The 22,952-nt window shown below is 39.0% G+C and overlaps 1 protein-coding gene across 4 annotated transcripts in view; it reads right to left on the bottom strand.

Moving 5' to 3' along the window:
• GALNT7 (polypeptide N-acetylgalactosaminyltransferase 7) overlaps positions 1 to 22,952 on the bottom strand; it is a 153,255-nt gene that overhangs the window by 30,540 nt on the left and 99,763 nt on the right. For all 4 annotated transcript variants that reach the window (XM_074040765.1, XM_074040764.1, XM_005556311.5 and 1 more), the window contains one exon: positions 1,020 to 1,186. In XM_074040765.1, coding sequence (XP_073896866.1) covers positions 1,020 to 1,104 — 85 coding nt within the window. In that variant the 5' untranslated portion in view covers positions 1,105 to 1,186. The remainder of the gene's footprint in view (positions 1 to 1,019; positions 1,187 to 22,952) is intronic.

Below are 22,952 nucleotides of genomic sequence, written 5' to 3'. Positions count from 1 at the left end.
TAGAGATTTGTAAAAGAAGTAAAGATAAAAAAAAAAGACAAGAGTAAAAAAATACACAATACTCTGAGGTCTGAAATTGTGTTCTTTTCTTTGGCAAAGCAGTTATTTTAGGATGCTAAATACCTTTTGGTGTATTTTCATTTTTTTTTTAGGATATGATAAACTTTTACTGGTATTAATAATACAGAGGTTCTTAAAATTAGTAAAATTGGGGGATTTTGAAAAGTTATTTTATAGATTTAGATTTTTGTACATGTAAATTATTATTGTATCAACAATATCATTTGTCTTAAGATAGAAATAGTATTTTAATGAAAACATTACTGTCATAGAAATTTGCAACATAATGGACATACACAAAACGTTGTGCCTAAAAGCTTTTAGATTTGACATTAACATGAGAACTGAAAAAAGTTTTAATGTATCTTAAAGCCTCTAAATGCATTTGATACGACTACAAATTTTAAAGCTATACATTCTCTAGTGTACTTAAAAATGACTAGTTAATAAAAGGATCAGCTGCACAGACGAAGGGAAAAAGAGGTCATATTTCTATGTATTCATGCTAACATATGTGTACAGTTTCACGACTGTAATCATGGCCTTGCAAAACCAGCAAAGGTTTATCCAGACTGCAAGAATTCTCAATTACATTTTGGAGGAAGCTTTTTTATAAAGCCATTCTGAATGATATTTTCATGCTACCTATGTTTATCTTCACTTCTAACATTACAACCAGTGGTATACTTTTACTAAATTTTTGTGTACAACCAAAGTTTTGTGTACTACTTGTACATCTCTGAGCATGTAAAACGGACATAACATCTACTGCAAGGATTACTGTTAGTATTAAACAAAATAACTCACAGCAATGCTCGGCACAGTGTCAACTTGTTGATAATAGATGCTATCAATAGATGCAATTAATTTTTTAAAGCTAATTATTTCAAAATCATATTTTTGCAATTATTCATGCTTAACTTATTTTATGGACAAAATGTGAGTTTTACAGCCATTACCTTTATTACTGAAATCATCAATTAACACAATTTCTGCTAAATATTTCCTTGGAGTCCTTTTAATTACACTGTGGACTGTTCTCATGAGGGTTGACCATCCTTCATTATGGAAGACAATGACAACGCTTGAAGTGAGCAAGTTTTCATCATAATGCCAATACTTGCATCTGTAAAGAGAAAATTTCATCATATTTATTTACAGGTAATCTACAATGCTTGGCTCCAAGCTGACTATATTTTCTGGTTGGACTACATATTATCGACTTAACTACGGTAAGTGAATGAAATATAGCCTTCAATATTTAACGGAAACACAAGATAAAAGAAAGAAGCTATTATGAGATAAAGTTACTCCTAGATAAAGCTACTGCATAACCAGCACTTATTCTGTAATAAAAAGAACTAATTTGTGAATTTATGCTGAGGATGCTTAAGAGAGTATTTACAGCTATCAGGTGGTTGGCTTTTTTTTTTTTTCCCCCATGACCTGGATCTTAGTTTATTTTCCTTTTTGAAATGAGCTTTTGGCACAAGAGATTTATTTCACTTGCTATAAATAAACCATTATATTACTGTATTTGAAAGCTAAACACATTATATTACTATGTTTGACTAAAATATTCAGAAAAAAATTAAACAGGTTGACCTGAGGCATATAGCAAGCATTCAGAAATTTACTGTGGAATGAACAAAGTGCTAATATTATTTAGAGCTTTTAGATTAGCTGAAGGGCTTAGTTGTTCTACACAACTATTTGAAACAACTGTAGCAGGAGTACAGTTTCCAGAAGACTCTTCCTAAATAAAAGAAACCCCAAACGGGGTCTGGTAAAAAGACTCATTTTGATTCTGAAAGAGTACTTTGCAGTGTAACCCAAAGTTGGGAGGGACCAAACACTCTTTCAGAATAAGTTCAAAAATACAGTAGTAGGGAAAACAGATCTTGTAGGAAGATGTAATGTTTCTGGAGAGAAACTAAAGCAGGCAGAGCAAGGTATGCCTAATTTTAGATGGGTAGGGATAATAAACCCCCAAACAAACTATAACCCAGATAGGGACTCAGGCAACGTTTTTCTTCCTCTGAGTCTAACTACTGGGCTTAAAACAGCAGAACGGGGTGAGAAAGACAGCAATTTTGATTTACAACAGATACCAGAATTGGTGAAAATATGTAAAACATGAAAGGAAATTTGGGACTTGCTTCTAAGGCAGAAGATAGCAACTTGGGGAAAAGGGCAAGATAGAAACTTTGAATGGGAGACAGGACAGAGTCAGAAACATAAAGGGGCTGAAGAGGGAGGAAAAGGGTGGGGTGAAGGTGCAGAAGGTGGTGAGGGACCCCTTTGCTGTCCTAGGGACCTCAATTTGGGGAACATCTCCAGGCCTTGCGTTCTTACAGAGGACAGGGGACAACACAGCTGGAATAGAGCATAATTTTGTGTTTGTGTTGTATATTTTTCCATCTCCTTTCACCAATGTGTAGTTTAGAAATAATAATTCAAAAAACGTAAACCAGGTTGTGTGCCAGAGTAACTCTATTGGTATGTCTTTTTCTTATATTATTTGTCTTAAGAATTACAAAGTAATGCATAGTTTGTTGTACAAAATTCAAACAACATGCAAGTTTATGACATGAAGGTGAAAGTTCCCTCCCTGCCTCTCTTCAGCAGGTTTTGTTGTTCCCTCCAGATTTTCCACCTCTCCCTAAAAGAGCTTCTACTTCCTTTTTCTGAGGAAGAGAGACGTCCCCTAGTAGATGTCAAATCTCATCTCCTAGACGAAATCATTGTTAATAGTTGGCTTAATATATTTTTTAAGATTTTTGTCTACTCATGTAGACATGTCTGGTATGTATACAGAACACATGTTCAGATGAGTATGTATAGACTTTTCTCCCATGTGAGCATGTATAAGACTTACATAATTCTTTTAATAAGAATGAAAACATTATAATAATGTTTCAATACATTATTGAATATTCCATAGTACAGCTGTTCCATAGTATGGCTGTTCCAGTCTACTGAATTATTTCCTTATTGATGGGCATTTCTGCTGATTTCATAATAATGTTTCAATAATCATCCTTTTGTATATACCTCTATGCCCTTGCATAGAAATCTTTCCTACAAAATTTTCAAGACTGTAAGCTCATTAAGGACAGGAGCCTCAGCTATTTTGCTCACTACCATATTTCCAGCATATAACAAATAACAACTGCTCCATAATTCTTTCCTGAATTGCTTTGGGGATAATATTTTTGAAATGTCTCTTATATTTTGTTCTCAGTAATGTCTACTCTCCACCCCACAATCTTTCTACTTTGAGACACCCTCTAGAACTGAGGGAGAAGGAAAGGAATAATCAGTTAGGGCAAACTCAGACTGCAGAAACGGTCTGCCTGAAAAGTCACAGCAACAGGTACAATTAAAACAAACTGGGAAAAAAACTCAGGCTACACCTGCACACAGATAAGCAGACATGGTCTAGTACAGAAGCCCTTTGTTAATCAGTGAGCTCTCAGGAAAAAGATTCCTCCCCTTTTCAGGCATATACATGGTGGGCTCCATGGAAACTGGCACAAGGAGGATGGGGGCTTACCTAAAACAAACCCACAGTTAAACAAACAAGAGAAGCAGCGCTTTGTGCTTGCCTAGAGGCATACCCACAGCTGCATAAGATAAGGGGAGTTGCACAGACAGCTTTACTGATAAGAGAAGTTGCTCAAACTGCTACAGAAATGAGAAGAGTTTCTTATACAAGCTTTTGGATTTAGCTGTAACTCGGCAAACTACTCGGACTCCCCTCTCTGCTGTGGAGCATTTCTTCTTTCGCTTATTAAACTTTTGCTCCACCCCCACCCTTGTGTCCATGCTCAATTTTCTTGGATGCAGGACAAAGAACCCAGGTACTAGTTTAGAGAACAAGAAACTGCTACATTAAGGTGCATGGCAAAACTACAACATATTTAGGTGCAGGAAGAAGGGACCATCAGAAGAGTGAGGAAGAGCAGACCTTTAACCTTTTACTTTCATTTCTGAGGCTTCTTCTCTATTCCAAACCAGTTTCCTTTCACGAAGGGCCCAGACATCGCATGGGATTGGAAGGACGTTCTAGGGCAAATGAAGGTTTTTCGCTGGGGCTACCTCTCAGTATTATCTCCAGTCCCTGACAGCTATCAGGGCATGGGCACAAGGACTTCCAGTCTTTTCCTACTGCATTTTTCCTTCTTTCTTTTCATGGCTATCATGCCTCTTATTCCTTCTTTGTATGCAATGTTACAGATGTTTTTGCAGCCTAGGGATATAATCTTGCTGGGTAGAGTCAGTTGGTGAGTTACATTCCTGATTACTAAGACACCAACTGACAAACACAACAACTCTTGGAGTTACAAGAGTAACTTGGTAACTTGGAGTTACCAAGACAAAGAGTTGTTGTGTTTGTGATTTCCTGGAGACGAGGAATTCAAGATCAGTCTAAATTTTCACCTAGTAAGGGCTTTTTGTCCTCAATGATAGACACTGATGGCACTATATAAGGGGATATTTCACCCCAAGTAAAAATCCTCTTCCCTCTCCATTTGGATTGTTTCCTTCTCCTTTTGGGTTGTTTCTTCCCTCCATGTAAAAGCTCAGCACTGTCCAATGAATTTAAACAGTTCCTAAGAAGCCAAGTTAATTTTCTTCTGCTGGGAGGCATACTATGGGGACAGCCTATTAACTCTCAAACCTTTCTTTCTAACTTCTGCCTGGAGAGATAGAGTCAGTTTTTACATAACATCTCAGATCCTACAGTGCCACCTAGTGGGATGGGATTTTTTTCTCCATGGGGAGTCTTGTTGGCTGTTTGTCGAAAACCTCTAGTTCCCGGATTCTGCTGTTTGTCGAAAACTTCTAGTTCCCAGATTCCCCTCCCTCCTATGTCCCTCTATTAGGGACCAGGCTCCATGCCCCATCTGTAAATATTAAAGCTCCATCTTTAACAATCAAGAGGACAGCCATTCAATTCCTATGTTCCTTTTTGAGGCACCTGTTCTACATCCAACTACATTGACATTTAAACAAAAAGGGGATTTTATGTTTGGAAGTCAATTGGTCCCATTCTCTGGGATTTCAGTGTTTCACTAGGGCCATAGCAAGGGAAGCCAGAGATAATATTAAAAGACTTCCTCCATTCCATTAAAGTGTCTTGCCCAAATACAATCTCTCCTGGACCCTTAGGGTACACTGGGAACCTTACCGGCGAAGTAGGTCTAGGAAACCAGCAAGGGTGAAGGGCCAGGGCCACAAGCAGATGAGCATGACTAGTTATGCCAACTAGCTTCTCCAGGACCATAAGTGAAGGTCATACTTGCAACTATGCGGTGGTACCTATGACAGTCACTGGGACCCAGAGGACGGGAGGAAGCGGGTGAAGGGGAATGCCCCTCCAGCCTTTCCCTCCATCATGGGTCACTCTGAAGAGAAGGAGACTGAGGGATGCCTCTTCTCTTGTCTCTTCTACATGGGTAACACCCCATCTTCAAGCCTGCACTACCCTTGAGTGCAGCGTGGATCTCCTTTAGCCCTCAGACCCTAAAGTTCACTCTGGGCAAGCCCCAACTTCACTCTTGTACAGAGGCCTTCCAAGATTTAACCCAAGTATTTAAAGTCTCCTGGATGTTCCAGGGATGGAGAAGCCAGAGGGGAAAATAGCAGTGCCCTTGGAGGACTCTAAATGAGACCATGATGATAGCATCAGAAAATGGGGAAGGAAAATCTTTCAAATGTGTATATTGGAGAACTTGCAGGGCATTAGAGCTAAACCTATTAACTCCTCCAAGCTTTCCACAATAGATCAAAAGCTAAATAAAAATCCTTAAACCTTTTTATTCATTAAAGAACAAGTTTATTACTCAGACAGCCCTTAATATGAGAAAGAAGTCGCTGAAACAGGCCGTGTCCAAAGATCTTTCTAATTTTTCTCACCCTCGAGTTGAAACTCTGCAGTACATAAATAACACTCTCCTCTGTCCCCCAACCAAGGAAGTCTCAGGGAGGCACTGAGGCTCTCCTCAATTTCTTAGCTGAAAAGGGATATAGGGTCTCAAAATCTAAAGCTCGGCTCTGTCAGACTTCAGTAAAGTACCTAGGTCTAGTCTTATCAGAAGGGACCAGAGCATCAGGCGAGGAAAGGATACCCACTTCGTTTACCAGTTGAGGGGATTCTTAGGCATTAGTGGATTTTGCAGACTGTGTGTACCTGATTACTGTGAAATAGCTCGCCCTTTATACCACCTCATAAAGAAACTCAAGCAGTTAAAACTCTCTCACTAACCTGGGAACCTAAGGTTCAAAAAGCCTTTAACCAGCTAACACAAGCCTTACTTAAAGCATCAACCCCCAGTCTTCCCAAAGGAAAAGCATTCAGTCTCTATGTATCAGAAAAGAAGGAAATGGCCCTGGGAATTCTGGCTGAAGCTCGAGGTCCAGCTCAACAGCCAGTGGGTTACCTAAGTGAGGAACTTAACTTGGTGGCTAAAGGCTGGTCAGCCTGCCTCTAAGCAGTTACAATGGTGGCTTTGTTGGTGCCAGAGGCCACTGGGTTAACCATGGGAAACAACTGTTTACACCCCATACAATATAGCAGGAGTGCTGTCCTCTAAGGAAAGTCCCTGGCTAACAGACAATCACCTCCTCAAATATCAAGCTTTGGCACTGGAGGGATCTGTGGTCCAGAGGAAAACCTGCCCTTGCTTGAGCTGAGCCACTTTCTCCCAAAGGGAACTGGAGAACCTGAACATGATTGGGAAAAGATAGTGGTGCAAACCAGTAAAAGGAATGATGAGGATCACTGTTTACATTCTCTGTAAAGTTTTAATTAATGAAAAAGATTTTCTTAAAGAATGCTCAGCTTACTTCAAAGTGGATATCTGAGCTATGGGTATATGTAAAAGGCCTTTATGTTTTTCTCTTCATAGATATGTTTTTCTGGAAAAAGTTTTTTTTTTTTTTTTTTTTTCCAGTTGACTGAATTACTTTTTTCCACTGGGTCTTGTCATTCTTGGTGCATGCATGAAAGACCCTAGAATGACTTCTGGTGGCCTGGGATTCCTTGGGAAAACAGATAAGGTGCCACAAATCCCATTTTGGAGAAATCTCTGTTCTCCTCATGGAACCCCTGGAATTAGAGGTGGATAAGTCCCTTTCAAAATCTGTCTTTGTCTTCTGGCTATGCTTATTAGGCCCTGAAAACTATATTCCTAGCCCTGTTCTTAAAAGGGCTCCACCCTGAGCTGCTGGATCTTCTTGTGACTGTCTGTGCAGTCATATATGTGATATATATGTGAAGTCTATAAAAAGAGCTCTAATTAATTGGCCTAAGAAAAATTAGCACTTAAATAAAATATTTTGCAGTAAAAGTAAAAGCTGTGGTACATTTCAGTTCACGTGACTTTAATATTTAAAATAAAAACAGACTTAGGAATTACTGGTAAAATACAAATGTCTTCAAGGCGTAAAAATGTGGTCTAATTTATTATGCAGGTCAGATGCTAGGTTTGCTAAATGTTTTAAGGTTGCAAACTGCTTCTTTGGCCTTTTAAAAACTGTCCACTTGCCTGCTTCCCAATTAGTATGGCCTGGGAACACATGGAAGTGACCATGCTAACTATGCTAAAAGGAATCAGACTTTATCTGCACCTAGCACATAATTAAAACAACTTACCAGGCTTTACATTAAAGTTAAAAATTGCTAAGAGTTACCATTATGACATGTAATTGAGACTACTGAACATGGATTTGCATGCAAGGTTTGTAAAAACAGCAAAATGTGTTTTTAGTTAAAAGATTATAAGAAGGCATGGAAATGTCCATTTTGCCTAGGATTGTCTTAAATTAGATAAAATAAAGCAGAAGGTTTAAGCAAATTGTGAAAAGACTGTAAACATTAATCTTGCAAAGGAAACTGTGTGTGTGAACATATGACTAAATTCAAAAGGGTATTTTTTTTTCTGTAAATTAAACTTTGAAATAAAAGCACAACAAGGTTGTCTTCTGATGCTGACCTACTCTTTTTTTTTTTTTTTTTTTGAGACGGAGTCTCACTCTGTCTCCCAGGCTGGAGTGCAGTGGCATGATCTTGGCTCACTGCAAGCTCCGCCTCCTGGGTTCATGCCATTCTCCTGCCTCAGCCTCCGGAGTAGCTGGGACTACAGGTGCCCACTACCACACCCGGCTAATTTTTTTCTATTTTTAGTAGAGATGTGGTTTCACCGTGTTAGCCAGGATGGTCTTGATCTCCTGACCTTGTGATCTGCCCGTCTCACCCTCCCAAAGTGCTGGGATTACAGGCTTGAGCCACCGCGCTGGGCGATGCTGACCTACTCTTTAGTAAAACTTGTAAAGGGTTATAAAATAACCATAAAAAAATATGTAAAAATCTCACCTCATGATCAAACTGGTTAAGATTGAATAGGATTGTCTATAAATATATATAGTTTCATTAAAAATTGGGGTTAACATTAATAGTAGACTAATGCAAGGGTGAAATTTGGCTTTCTATTCATGTAGTAGTAAGGGCTAATGAAAAGTTTTGGTTTTTTCAAAGTTTTGAGTCATTGTTTTGGCAAAACAAATGACTTATGGTAAAATTTTGTTTCATAATATCCAGTGTTTTAAACCTCTAACATATTTCACAGGTTTCCCAAAATTAAACTTCAGTCTCAAGGTTGTCTTTCCTGACCCCTTGCTTTTGGGCCCTACAGAGGGCTCCTGGAGCATGCAGAAGAGAGGTAAACAGGATCATTTAACATGTTAGGTACATGGGATTGCCAAAATGATGTCTAATACTCTTCAGGTTATGTTATGTTTCGGACATAATATTAAAATATGTCCAAAATTGTATGGGATAGCTAAGGCTCTAATGTCTGAATATGAGCTATCAATCACAATTAAGGTTGTTATGTTGGGTTATTGTATGCCACGGAAATAACCAACTTTGTCAATCATGTTCTTGACTGTAACCACCCTAGACATTCTGTCATTTACAGACAATTGTTGTCTTATTTTAATCTTCTTCAAAAAATGGTTTATAATCACTGTGGAACTTTAATAGGTACTCTCGAATGTAGGTTTCTGATAATAGAAAAAATGTATATGACTCAAGAAAAGCTGAAATGTTTACAAATATTAAGCAGAACAAGAGTTAATGGAATGGACTAAACTAATAGAAAAGTAAAAGAAACTTTTTGATTTTTGCTTTGAACACTGCTAATTCTTGTTTTGTTTTTCAGAGTCAAGAAAACTTTCTTTCAAGTTAGCTACAACTTTTAACAACTAAGTAAGGTATACTCCTGTGAACAAAATTTGGAACATGCTTGTTTCTCTCTGCCTGGTTTCTCTAGAATTCAGAAACTGGTTATAAGTATTCTTGACTTATAACAATATAGTCGTTTGCATCAGTGCAGTAAGAATCCACTTTATTTTGCAACAGTACACAATTGGAAAAACTGGTTGTTTTACTAAGGCTTTGACTGGAAGAGTGTGTTTCCCTTTAAAGAGTCAAGCTTGACTTGCAGAGCCAATAAAAGCCCCCTGGGAAACTGGTCTCATACCTTGTCTACACAGCCCCTGTACAGGGTTCCTAACCTGTGATGAGTAAAGGATGTCACTTTTTTTTTTCGAGACAGAGTTTCGCTCTGTTGCCCAGGCCGAGTGGTGCAGTGGCATGATCGTGGCTCACAACCTCCACCTCCAGGCTCAAGGGATTCTCCTGCCTCAGCCTCCCAAGTAGCTGGGATTATGGGTGCCTGCCACCACGCCCAGCTAATTCTTGTATTTTCCATAGACACGGGGTTTTGCCATGTTGGTCTGACTGGTCTTGAACTCCTGACCTCAGGTGATCTGCCTGTCTTGGGCTCCTAAAGTGCTGGGATCAGAGGCATGAGCCACCACGCCTGGATCAGCTTTAGAAAGTCCTATCTAAGATTCCTTGTGCAACAAAGTTCCATCAAAGCCAATCTAAAAGGCCTATGTAAAAATAAGGATTCTTGCTGTACTTATGTCAATAATCAGACCAAGTTTAAAACTAAAGTCTATTTTGCAAACAACTCAGTCCTATCATGATTTGTTTTTAACAAAAAGGAGGACTGGAGAGAGGGAAATTATGTTTCAAACTTATCATACAGTTGTCATTAATTTCTAGTCTCATTAGTTATTTTTAAGTTCTTGCCTACATTTTAGACTAACCCTGCTTATTCCTGTAAACCAACCAGCGACCTCTGGCTGCAGCTCAGAGGAGACAGAAAGGGATGGGTAATGTCAAAATCTGGAACAATATTCTAGTTCTGGGCAATTATCCTACAAAGTCTGCCAAGTAATAAAAGTAAATAAAGTGCCCCCATAACCTGGAGGTTTCCTTTTTGGGAAGGTAAAAGCAAGCAAGCTAACCAAAGCCAAGCCCCATATACCCAAATCTTAACAGATGTAACTATAGCCACCAGTTATCAGGGCATGTCAGCAGCCTCACGATTTTTAAGCCGTCCTTACCTCCTTCCTTGTCTCATTTTAATACATGTTCTCTAATAACCAAAATTGTTTTTTTTCATCGAGAGGCTATCAAACTCCAAATGGTAATGCAAATGGAACCACACATAAACGCACCTTTTTTCTGAGGACCCTTAAACCAGCCTCAGGAGGAATCCTAGCTGCTGTTCCTCACACAATGCCCCTCTCCAACAAGAAAGAGCCAGAAAGATCAATGCCCAACCTCCCTAACAGCAGTTAGAGTTCCCACTTCTGAAGTGGGGAATGAGGGTGAGGGAAAAGAAAAATCAGTTGGGGCAAACTTAAGAGTGTAGAAGTGGCCTGCCTGAAAAGTCACAGCAATGGGCCAAAACAAAACAACCTGGGACGAAAACTCAGGCTGCACGTGCACACAGAGAAGCTGACAGCATCCAGCACAGAAGTCCTTTGTTCTTTGTATAATTAGCAAGCTCCCAGGAAAAAGTTTCCTCTCCTTTTCAGGCATATACGTGGTGGGCTCCACGGAAACTCGCACAGGGAGGATGGGGGCTTACCTGAAACAAACCCAGTTATACAAAACAGAGAAGTGGCGCTTCGTGCTTGCCTAGAGACATACCCACAGCTGCATAAGATAAGGGGAGTTGCACAGACAGCTTTACTGATATGAGAAGTTACTCAAACAGCTACAGAGATGAGAAGAGTTTCTTATAAAAGCTTTTGGAGTCAGCTGTAACTCAGCAATCCACTCGAACTCCCCTCTCCGCTGCGAAGTGTTTTCTTTCGCTTATTAAACTTTCACTCCACCCCCACGCTTGTGTCCATGCTCCTTAATTTTTCGGATGCAGGATAAAGAACCGTGGGTACTTGTTCAGACAATGAGAAACTGCTACTTTAAGGTGCAATGGCAAAACTGCAACAGGACAAGTTAAGTCTACATGGCTCCATATTCTGTGGAGGAGGACATGTTCTTCTTCCACAGAAAAGGGAAGTAGACGCTCTTCTACTAGGGAGAGGTGGAAAACTTGGAGGGAACAAGGGGATAGAAGGTAACAAAAGCAGATGAAGGAACGGTTTTGTGCGCAGCCTCCATTTCCCAGCTTTGGAGATTATCCAATAAAAGGTGGTTGCCATGTAAAAGAGATGCCATGCTGAAGTGTACTTATGCAGGACAACTAGAGACAATTTCCCGTTCCACATCTGCTGTGCAGTCTCCCTTGGCTGTAGGGTGGAGCCAGGGAGCCCAGAAGTTTCCACACGCTTCCAGTGGGGAACATGGATGGTAGCGAAGAGTTGAGAGCCAGTGGTCTGCCAGGGGTCACAGTAACAAGGAATAGGATGACATGTGGCAACTCTGTGGGAGGGAAGGCTTAAGACAGGACAGGGTCTTGTAGAGAAGCGGGCTTCAGAGGATCCACAGTACCAGTGAGAGCCAAAATGCAGATGAGTCCCCAGAGTGGGGCTGGCGTGGAAAGGACTACTGGTCCCAAAGGCAGCAAGAGAACTGAACAGAAGTTACTGCAGCAGGGGTTCCTTCAGCAGCAGATGAAAGGGTGCCAGTGTACCTGGGAAGCCAGGAACACCTTACCCAGAACCAGGAGGAGGCAGCAGAGACAGAGGTTAGCAGGCCAGAACCACCTACAACATGTTCCTCAAGGGTGCACAATCCTTCTGTCACCTGGGTGCTACAGAGAAAAGGAAGAGAGGAAAAGAGACCCTCTGGAGCACAGAAACAGCCCAGAGAGGGAGTCTGAATTTTGGGCCAACTGGATTGGACACTTATCCCAAATGAAAGCTTCAGCCCAACACAAATTGAGCTACCTTAAATTACAAGCTTTCATTTGCCACCGTCAGCCTGAAGGCAGCATCTTAAAGTTTAGCTCTTTTCTGGTTTGTCATTGTGAGATGAAGCCACTGGGTAGAGCACACAGAAGTAGTATTTATAATACACAAAGCCTTGATACTAAGATTTAGTAAGAAAGAAATGCCATTGTATTGAGGTAAAACCCCCTATTCTGCATCATCCTCTCAGTTTACTGGTGTAGAATTTGTAATAGTTCTAATAAGAAGGAAGGTCAACATTTAAATGGATGGGCCTTGATACATATTTTTGACTAATTTCTCCTCTTGGGTAGCTCGTTTCCCAAGAAAGCTTTAAAATCCTCTAACATCAAGGACAGTACTGGTTCACCTACATTGTAGAACTGCTCTGATCACATATACTCACATTCAGATTACAGGCTTGCGATGATTAGAGTTATTCTTAGAGTAATTTTACAAAATATTTCCAGGGTAGCTATGTGGGTCAGGTGCTTGACATCATAGAAAATATGAGAATAACGAATTTCCATAGTGATTTTCCAATAACTTAAAAAATGGATTTTAAAAATAAAAATGAAATGTCTATGAATAACTCACTTGCATTTTCTCTGTATCAGCTATGTTTTCAACATCTGTAGTTTAATATAAAGCCTTGTTATATTTAGATTTCATCAACAGACAATATCTAATTTAGCAGACTATGGAAAACGTAACATTTTGAGGCTGCGAGTCCCTGCACTCAATATACGTTATCATTAATCTACAATAACGTGTGTGTGTGCATGCTTTTGTGTATTTAGTGTGTGGAAGTTACTCATCTCTTGCTCCTTTTAAAGGTTGTTTCTTACTTTTAGACCATTCACTAGGAGTCTCAAGAAAAAGAGTCATTTTTGATTCTCTTCCCTTAATTCTGAAGTAAGTATAACCAAGAAGATTCTTTAGGCATAGGAAACAAATCCTCAGTTTGAGAAACACCGATTTTTTAACTATACTTTTTTTTTTTTTTTCCTTTTTATTGAGACGAAGTCTCGCTCTGTCACCCAGCTGGAGTGCAGTGGCACGAGCCTGCCTCACTACAACCTCTGCCACCTGGGTTCAAGTGATTCTTGTGCCTCAGCCTCCCAAGTAGCTGGGACTAGAGGCATGCGCCACCACGCCTGGCTAACTTTATTGTATTTTTAGTAGAGACGAGGTTTCACCATGTTGGCCAGGCTGGTCTCAAACTCCTGACCTCAGGTGATGCATCCGCCTCAGCCTCCCAAAGTGCTGGGATTACAGGTGTTTACCACCACGCCCAGACTCCATTTTTATTTTAAAATAAATTGAGGACCTCTCCTGCTTTCATCTAAAACCTCTTTTGCTCATTTTCATCATAAAAGGAAGTGGAAAAATGCTTACAATTTATAATAAACAGTGCTGACACTTGAATATGTTACTAATGTAGAATACAAAGTTTAATTTAGCATTCAGAAATCAATATACACTTTCAGTGGAAGGAGAGTTTATCACTTGATAGAGGTTGGATGTTTGCTCCCCAGAATCTCATATTAAAATGTAGTCTGCAGTGTTGGAGGTGGGGCCTGTTAGGCGGTGATTGGATCGTGGGGGCGGCCTTCTCATGTTCAGCACCATCCACTTGGTGCTCTCCTCACAACAGTGAGTGACTTCTGGTGAAATCTGGTTGTTTAAAAATGTGTAGCTCACCCTCCACTCTCTCTTGCTCTCAGTCTCACCATGTGAGACCTGCTCCCCCTTTGCCTTCTGCCATGATTGTAAGCTTCCTGAGGCCTCCCCTAAAGCCAAGCATATGCCAGTGCCATGCTTGTACAGCCTGCGGAACCATGAGCCAATTAAACCTCTTTTCTTTATAAATTACCCAGTCTCTATTATTCCTTTATAGCAATGCAAGAATGGCCTATTAGGTTACTGTTAAACCCAACTGCTCAAAATCAATAGACTGAGGGGAGTGAATTTTACCCAAGTGTTCAGTTTCTATGGACACTGGTTGGAATGACACAAAGTACACTCCTTGGGAACACAGTATGGTAGATTTTATTCCATACAGTGCATTACACATAGAAAAATAAAAAATCTAAGCTTCGAAAGAAATTTATAGATTAAAATTCCTCATTATCCCTCTCTGGAAATGCCCCATTTTGTCAACGTCTTTCCCAAAAAAGATTGCTATAATAATTCAGATGTGAACTGTACAACATACGAGATCAATGCTACAACTCTTAGGATACTTTACAAGTATAATCTAAAACTATATTGGCACTGTATTTTTGCAACTATATCATATTGCTATCTCACAATTCCCTAGAATTTTTCTCCCCGAATTACTATTAAGTCCAATGTTTCCCATTTTGTATTTTAGCAGTTGAACTTAGTACAAAATACCATGTTTACATTTATTGCATTTCATATTGTTGGTTTAGGTGTATGTTCCAGCAGGTTCTGCCCTCTTTGGATTTTGTCATTTGTTGTGCCTAACCATCCCTCCCAGTTTTCTATCTTGAAAATTGGACTAATATGATTCCACTTTATCTACTGTTTATATGGAGAATTATGAGGTCAAATATTGTTTTAAAGCTATGTGTTTTCCCTGAGAGGTTGATATCACTCATCAATTTCACCTAATTGCACTGTCATTCAGGCTATATTTATTTCTCTTCTCCATGGGGATCTGAAGACTCTACTCAAATATCTTGCTAACTCACGCTGCATGAGGTATCTATCACACAGTCTTCTGGTCTGCTAAGGTAAACACATATCTTCTTTTAGGTATAGCTATAACTTTGGTCTAACTCTTTTTCATAGCCCCATGCCGGTACCTAGTGATGGCTACTTTTTAAATATGTTCAAATGATCTCCTTTAAGTACTGTGTATCAGTGACAAGTTTCCAGGAACAAATTTTCTCTCTCCCCTTTGAAAAACATAAGGTACTATTTTCCCACCTCCAATTTCCTAAAATTTCTCCTCTTCTCTCAAGTACCTGCGGATTACTGACAGTACTTCCTCTCAAACTCATCTGGCAAGTTCCTATATTGATACTCATGCTGTAAGAGGTTTTAAAGGCTTTAACAAATCTAGTGCACTCTTAAGATGTCAGTTATAATACTTTCAACATGGAAATCACTCCTGCAGATAACTAAGAAGGAAACAAAAAAGTATTGCACATCTTTCTTTCTTCTTATAGGTTAAAATCGTATAACATGCACTAATAATCTGCCTACTCTTTGCTTTTTCATTATTTTACTCTGAACAAAATTTTAAAGCAATTTTTTAATCGTTGCAGACAACACTTGGAATACATATCTAGAACGTCTCCTGTTTTTCTGAAAGCTGCTCCATCACTTGGCCCTACTGAAGTCCCCTTCTCTAAGAATCTCCTTAAACAGTAGCTCCTAAGAAAAAGCAACCATGTGATGTCATCCCTAGACCATCAAAATGGACTCAGAGTGCACACCTGTTTGAGAAGTGCCAGAGTCCTTCTCTGCAAACTCTGAGCTTCTGAAACTCTTGTTGGTTTCTACTAGGCTCTTGCATTGTCAGGCAAGGACTGGGCAGCTATTTTCACGGAGAAGCAGAGAGAAAGAAGTAGAGATGAGAGTTCATGTTTGTACTTCCGAGTCTCCCACAGCAATCGTGTACTTCCTGGCCTTGGGTTCTATGAGATACTCATATATCCTTTCAACTAGTAGCTCGCACCACCCTGCTCCACATTTTTTTGTCTGTTTTAAGGTTAAACTAGTTAAACAGATTTGTTTATGGGCAAATAATCCATGTCTAACATGCTACACTTGATATTTTTGTAAACTTTAGTTTATTATGTATTAATGAACTGAGAGTTAAACTGAGAGCTTTTCACTAAGTTTTAATCAATCAATCAATCTATCTATCTTCTCTTTAAATTAAGAGATTATTGGAGATCTTCCTCTATGGTCATTGTTGAAGTTACAGGAATGTAAGCTAGAGACAGAGATGGTACTACTTGGTAGGTCCTAAAACTTCTTATAAATATGCAAAATGGATTAAACTTAAGAGAATTACATATGTTCACCAAACAAAAAGCTGATATATAAAATATTGTTTGAAATCAGAGAAAATAAAACAAATTTTCATGCAACCTAATCATCACTGGAAACTCTGCCTGCAAACTCTGGTTACAATGAGAAGGTTGCTTGGCAAACACAGAATCTGTTTTAATGGCTGATGCCTTACAGTTTTGAAGCTCCCTGCTTCCTCCTCCACAGTAGGGTGTGCTAAACAGACTAAATTTATAATGACTGACTCCAACTCCCTCTCTGATGGATAGCTAGTGGTACAATAATCACATCTTTTCTTAGGTTCTCTTATTCTAACCCCCATGTAGACTATTCCTTTCTTGATAATACTATATATTCTTTATTTTAACTAGACACAATAAAACTGAGGTTATAGCTTTTCATTTAATCATTTTGTCAAATGATGCCTCAACTCCTTGAAGACCTTCTCTTCTTTTCCTTGGCTAATAGAGACTCTAAGATAACCTAGTTACCTTTTTCCAATGTTATTATCAATCAATCCCCATGAAGGTCAAAATTAAGCCTATAATTCTACCCCATCATTCTACCTTATCATCTGCAAGATTAAAATGTCAGTAAAACTAATCATCAGAAGTTGTGCTCTTAGCTAAAACAGCATTTTCATGTATTATGTCAAAACTCAATACATACTTGTTGATTTGATTCCAAAAATTTTCCTGGGACTACTCCTTTGTCACAGGAGTACTATATCACAAAACGCTACCCATTTTCCTCATTAATGAATTAAATATTAATGAAGAGGGGAATAAAAAAATGTTTACTTTCTGCTCTATTTAAAGTTGAAAGTCAAAATCAATGCACATGGAATTAACGGATGGTCTACCTTTCAGGATGAAACTAGGTAATTAAGAAAGTATGGCTGTTAACTACAATCCTTGCTTTGGAGTGTACTGTATGGTGCCATAGTTGGAAGGTAGGACCCATTCTTGAAGGTAGTGCCAGTTGGTGGCTTTAGCTCATCATGCCCATATCCCTATCAGGTCCACTCCCCCAGTCAGCTCAATCTAAATAAAACAGTGTTTGCCATGTGTGCAGGGTTTTAAGACAAGCATTCCTAGTTCCAAGCAGGTTACTGCATCTGAACTTTTCCTGGGACGGATTTCATTTTCTGAGGCAAAGAGTTGAGATGCATAGATTTATTTCATGTCTAAATAATCAATGGGTTTTGAGGAAAGTGGGCCATTGTTAGCAGAACAGAGCTAGTACCAGAAACTTTCCACCTTACCATGGTTGAATCCTGGGGCTGGAAAGCTACAAAAAGAGGTCATAAAAACCACTGCTGCATGTAGCTCATGAAACAAAGAGCTGCACCATGATCTGCCAGACCACTTGTGGCATTCTCTGACCCACAGCTCACTGAAAAGCTTATATTTGCATTTATTTCCATTTTCTCTACTCTGCTCTGAGGTAGCCAGTTTCCTGGCACTCCCACAGTCTGTGGGATGCAGCTGTCCAGGCGTTATTATGACAACACCTTTCTTATTTCAGTTCCCCACCCAGAGCTCGGCTGCCAATGATCTTTAAACACAGTAACAGTATGGTTAGAATTCACAAAGGAAGCCAGAGGCTTCCTAAAGGTCACATCATCATTGGACCATTCAGCTTGCAGTCTCTACTATAACCTTAAATAATGTGTACAAACTCTGGTACAGAAACATTCGAATACAGTTTTAGAGAACACTTCAGTCTCAGCCATCCCCTGATGCTCCTCCTCACTTGTGCCCTAATGAACACAAACAAATGAGAAAGTTATGTTCCCCATGTTGAGATACTATGAAAGAAGATGTCGGTGAGAACTTCACAGTTGACAGGTGTTAAGAGTGGCTGCACGGGGATGACTGTATTTCCTTTTGGTGAGGACATTAGAGGCGTCAGGGGCTATGACCATGGAGTCACTGAGCACTGGCTACAAGAGCAGCAGAGGAGAGACCACAGCAGTGAGCCACAGAGAAGGAACAAGAGCATTCATGAAGAATCCAACAGGATCCATTCCCAAGCATATGTTGAACATCCCCAGCTGACTCCCAGAACTAGTTGTGAATTTGAGGGAGCTAAAATTCTAGCAGAGTAGATAGTGTTTGAGCCAAATAAATGGTGATTTTGCTATTAGTTATTGTGATCTCCTTTTATCCCAGACTGAGGCAATGCAGTTCTAATAGCTCTTACAGTTTTCAAAGCACTTTAATACATGTTATCTCATGTGAGTTTTACAGTAACCCTGTGAAATAGGAAGGGCAAGCATTACTATTATTATTATTCATTTCATACATAAAGAAACTGAGGCTCTGTTAGGTTATATGTCACACAGTTAGTGACAGCAGCAGGATTTAAAAATGGATCCTTTGACTCCAACTTGAAGGCTGTTTCCTTAAACCTACAGGTTTACTAAGAATTACACACAAATATATGCTTAAACAACATACAGGAAAATAAATTCCTTATTTTCACCCAATACCCAGGGAATACATGGCCACCAACAAAATGACTGTACACAGCTCAGAGAATGTCAGCTTAATTTTAAAGGTTGAAGATACTAAATACGTTATGGAAAATTAAGAATACTGAACTATGTCTTTTGGGTAGCTATTTTCAAATTTTCTTTTTTTGAAAAGGAAAACATACTCAGACAGATGTATCCAGTTAATGATTTGAAATCTCAAACCACAATTTAGAGAAAAAAAAATCTGGCAGGGATTCCTAGGACTGGACATATGTTCTCGTACATTTCTTCAAAACTCCCAGGGAAAGGAAAAAAAGAACATTTCACAGTGTGAGCCATATGTTTATAACTATATTGGACTCTCATTTCAAATATGAGCTTACATGCCATATTCTGTGTTATAGAAGTTCCAGCTTATCAAACACCAATATATTTGAGCGGAAACAACAGGAGTAAGGATCAACATTGGGCGCCATGCATGGATGTATAGATAACATAACAGTCTGAACAAATAAAGGTCTGCATCTTTGACTTAGTTATTAATTTATGCTACACCTTATTCCACAAGGACTTTAAGCAGCTTACAAAGACACACAGAATAAAAAACGATTACAAAAGTTAAAAATAGAAGCAGGGAAAAAGATGGATGAAGAAAGAATGAGAGGAAAAAGAAGGACGAATCAAGAATGAGGTTTTAGAAGTATATACCAGAGGGTCAAGGGCTCCTGTGTGCACGATTCTGGGGTACCACTGACAATGAGCACACTGTTAATGCACCACCCCAAGTGAGTAGCATGGTGGGCTGGGTATACCAAATACTTCTTATGGGTAAATCGCAATTTTGGCTTGCATTTTCTAGCAAGAAAACCTAGTCAGGTCTGTGTTTAACAAGCCAGTTGTTCAGAAGAAGTACAATATTCATGGTGTGAAGATCAGAAGGGACTTTTTGTTGTTGTTGTTTAAACAACAACGGCCTCCTTATGGTAAATGCAGTAATGAGCTTCACGGGGCTGTTTTTCACGAAGACTTCAATGGAGACCAATGGCATTGTACCAAGGTGCAAGTCAGTAAAAACAGTTGTGCAGAGAACAAGTTGGGAATTTAAGTTCAACACAGATTTGAAAATCACACTTTACAAACATTCCTTAAAATGTTTATTGAGTCATCTCTCCCAATCCATGTTTCATCACTCAGTGAGTGATTATATGCCTTCTCAATGTACTCTAATTACAATGAGGAAATGACATCAACCATATGGAGGACTTACATTTCCAAAAGCAAATTTCAACACTGTTAATGACTGAAGAGGTATAGTCTTACAGTAGCAGCATGATAACTTTAGGCTGGAGTTAGTAAATAATTTCTCAAAAGAGAATTGTTAGATATTACAGGATTGGTTGCAAGAAAAGTTGTAATACTTACAGAAGTCATAAACATTGATAGTAATGTCCCTATAGCAAAATGAGGAGATGTACTAGATCATTTTTTGAAGACCCTCTCCACTGTAAAACAAATATGGAAAAGAATATGTAATATACAACAGTTAACATTTGTTAACTCACAGAACAGACATTTTCTGGGGTTAATAAGAATATATGTTGGCTACACTTAGTAATTTATTTTGTTAAAGATATTAGGAAACCAAGTAGTTCATTTAGCATATAATTGATACATATGAGATGTTTTAAAATGTTGTAGAGGAGAAAATTTGGTAATACTATTTCAAAAAATTATTGCAGTAGTCTATCTCATTTCTGGAATCAATTGAGTTATCTTTACTTCTCTTTTTACCTCTCTGCTTCATTGTAATTTTCCAGAAAATCAAATCTTTCTGAGGCAAGTGAGTCACGAAGAGTGAGTTGAAGTTAGTTATCAAATGGTTTATGGCTCAAAGATGGGATGGAATTATAAGAACTGTGAGGGTATGTTAATTCTCACTCTGAAAGAGGCAGATGCCAGAAAATCTCAAACCAAAATTTTAGAAAACATTTTAGTTCACTTAAAATCTGGCAGGGAACCCAATGACTTGACTCATGTGAACACTGCATGTAAGCTATGGTCAACTGTCATCTTGAAATAGTATCAGTTTGTTGCATTCTCTCCTGAGAGTCCCTCAATTTCTAATGATCTACAGATAGTCCATACACAGGGGGAGACCATTACCAAAGGAGAAAAAAAAAAAGAAAAATGGAAAAGGGCAAAACAAATATATTCTGTATGAAGTGGAAGCAGTGAGGGACAGGGATGGTGGAGAGCAGAGGAGAGACTCCAGAGTTGACAAAACACTACCAAGTAAAAGGAACCAGTTATTAATCCTTTGATTGAGTGATTCCACTAGGAATTTGTCCTCTTGAAATAATCAATGATGGGCACAAATATTGAGCCATAAGTGGGTTCCTCACAGCATTGTTTACAATAGTGAAAACCTGAAAATAAGCCAAATGTCCCAATATAGATGAAATAAATTGTGGTCATCCATGCAGTGGATCATATAGCTAGCAAAATGGTGTTGCGCAAAAAATATTTAAAGATACATAAAAATGTGTAAAAAAATTTTAACAAAAGTTTAGAAATAATATATAACATCTAACCTCATCTTTTATTTTTTTTTAAATTTTTATTTATTTATTTATTTTTGAGATGGAGTCTCCTCTGTTGCCCAGGCTGGAGTGCAGTGGTACAATCTCGGCTCACTGCAAGCTCCGCCTCCCAGGTTCAAGCGATTCTCCTGCCTCAGCCTACCGAGTAGCTGGGACTACAGGTGCCTGTCACCAAGTCCAGCTAATTTTTGTATTTTTAGCAAAGACAGGGTTTCACCTTGTTAGCCAGGATGGTCTCCATCTCCTGACCTCGTGATCTGCCCACCTCGGCCTCCCACAGTGCTGGGATTCTGGGCATGAGCCACCGTGCCTGGCCCATCTTTTAAAAATATACTACTTGGGGCCAGGCACGGTGGCTCACACCTGTAGTCCTAGCATTTTGGGAGGCTGAGGTGGGTGGATCACCTGGGGGTCAGGAGTTCGAGATCAGCCTGGCCAACATGGTGAAAACCCATCTCTACTAAAAATACAAAAATTAGCTGCGCCTGATGGTGCACACCTGAAATCCCAGCTACTCGGGAGTCTGAGGCAGGAGAATCACTTGAACCCAGGAGGCAGAGGAGGTTTCAGTGAGCCGAGATCACTCCACTGCACTCCAGTCTGGGCAACAGAGCAAGACTCTGTCTAAATAAATAAATAAATAGTTTAACGTAAATCTATGTATTACTTGGGTGGTAGGATTACAGGTGATTGCTTTTACTTTCTTCTTTTAAATATTCTACTAAACATAAATACTTCTTTCCTTTTTTCAAAATATTTAAAATTGCTACTTAAGACAACTACAAGTGAACAGGACATTACTCTGGCAGCTTCATAATCAGCAAACCCCTGGGCAAAAGATCTAGCCTGATACCTTCATTCTCATAAAAAATAGCACATTAAAGCTTTCCCTAGAACAACAATGTCACCTTACTAACAGAATTAGACCAAACTTTGGTATTCACTTTGCAGATGACTTTGCTGAAAATGCATCTATTCTAAAAAGCAAGGGCATATTTTAAAAATCATTACTATTTACACCCATTCTCATTTTGATTCAATAGGTTAATTGAAAGATTTGCAAATTATACTTAGGGGAACTTTGTGCTTCATTGCTGCCAGTTTTTTCCCTTCTGATATTAGCTGGTTATTCCATCTAATATATAGTCCTTCTAGATAGCTGTCATACTGACAGAGCAGGAGCCTGCACAGAATGCAGCTGCCAAGAAGACTACGGTTTTGGTTGCGGGGGCTGCAGCAGCTAAAAGCAAAGATAAATGTGCTTAAGCAGGAAAGGAAAACACAAACAAAGATATAAGAGCTCTGCTGGAAGAAATCTTTTACAAGGGCCAGTTGCCAACTTTTGGTGGTTTATAAATCCAAAGAGGAAAGCCAGAGCTTCTGAATTCCATATAATGTTCCAAATATTACTAGTAAATATGTTTAATTATCATCACTTTAAAAAATTTCATGTGGAGGAAAAATTACATCTTTTGATGAAAAAAAAT

Source organism: Macaca fascicularis, chromosome 5, assembly GCF_037993035.2.
Source record: "Macaca fascicularis isolate 582-1 chromosome 5, T2T-MFA8v1.1".
NCBI lineage: Eukaryota > Metazoa > Chordata > Mammalia > Primates > Cercopithecidae > Macaca > Macaca fascicularis.
Note: the sequence above shows the minus strand (reverse complement) of the source record. Positions and strands in the feature narration are given on the sequence as shown.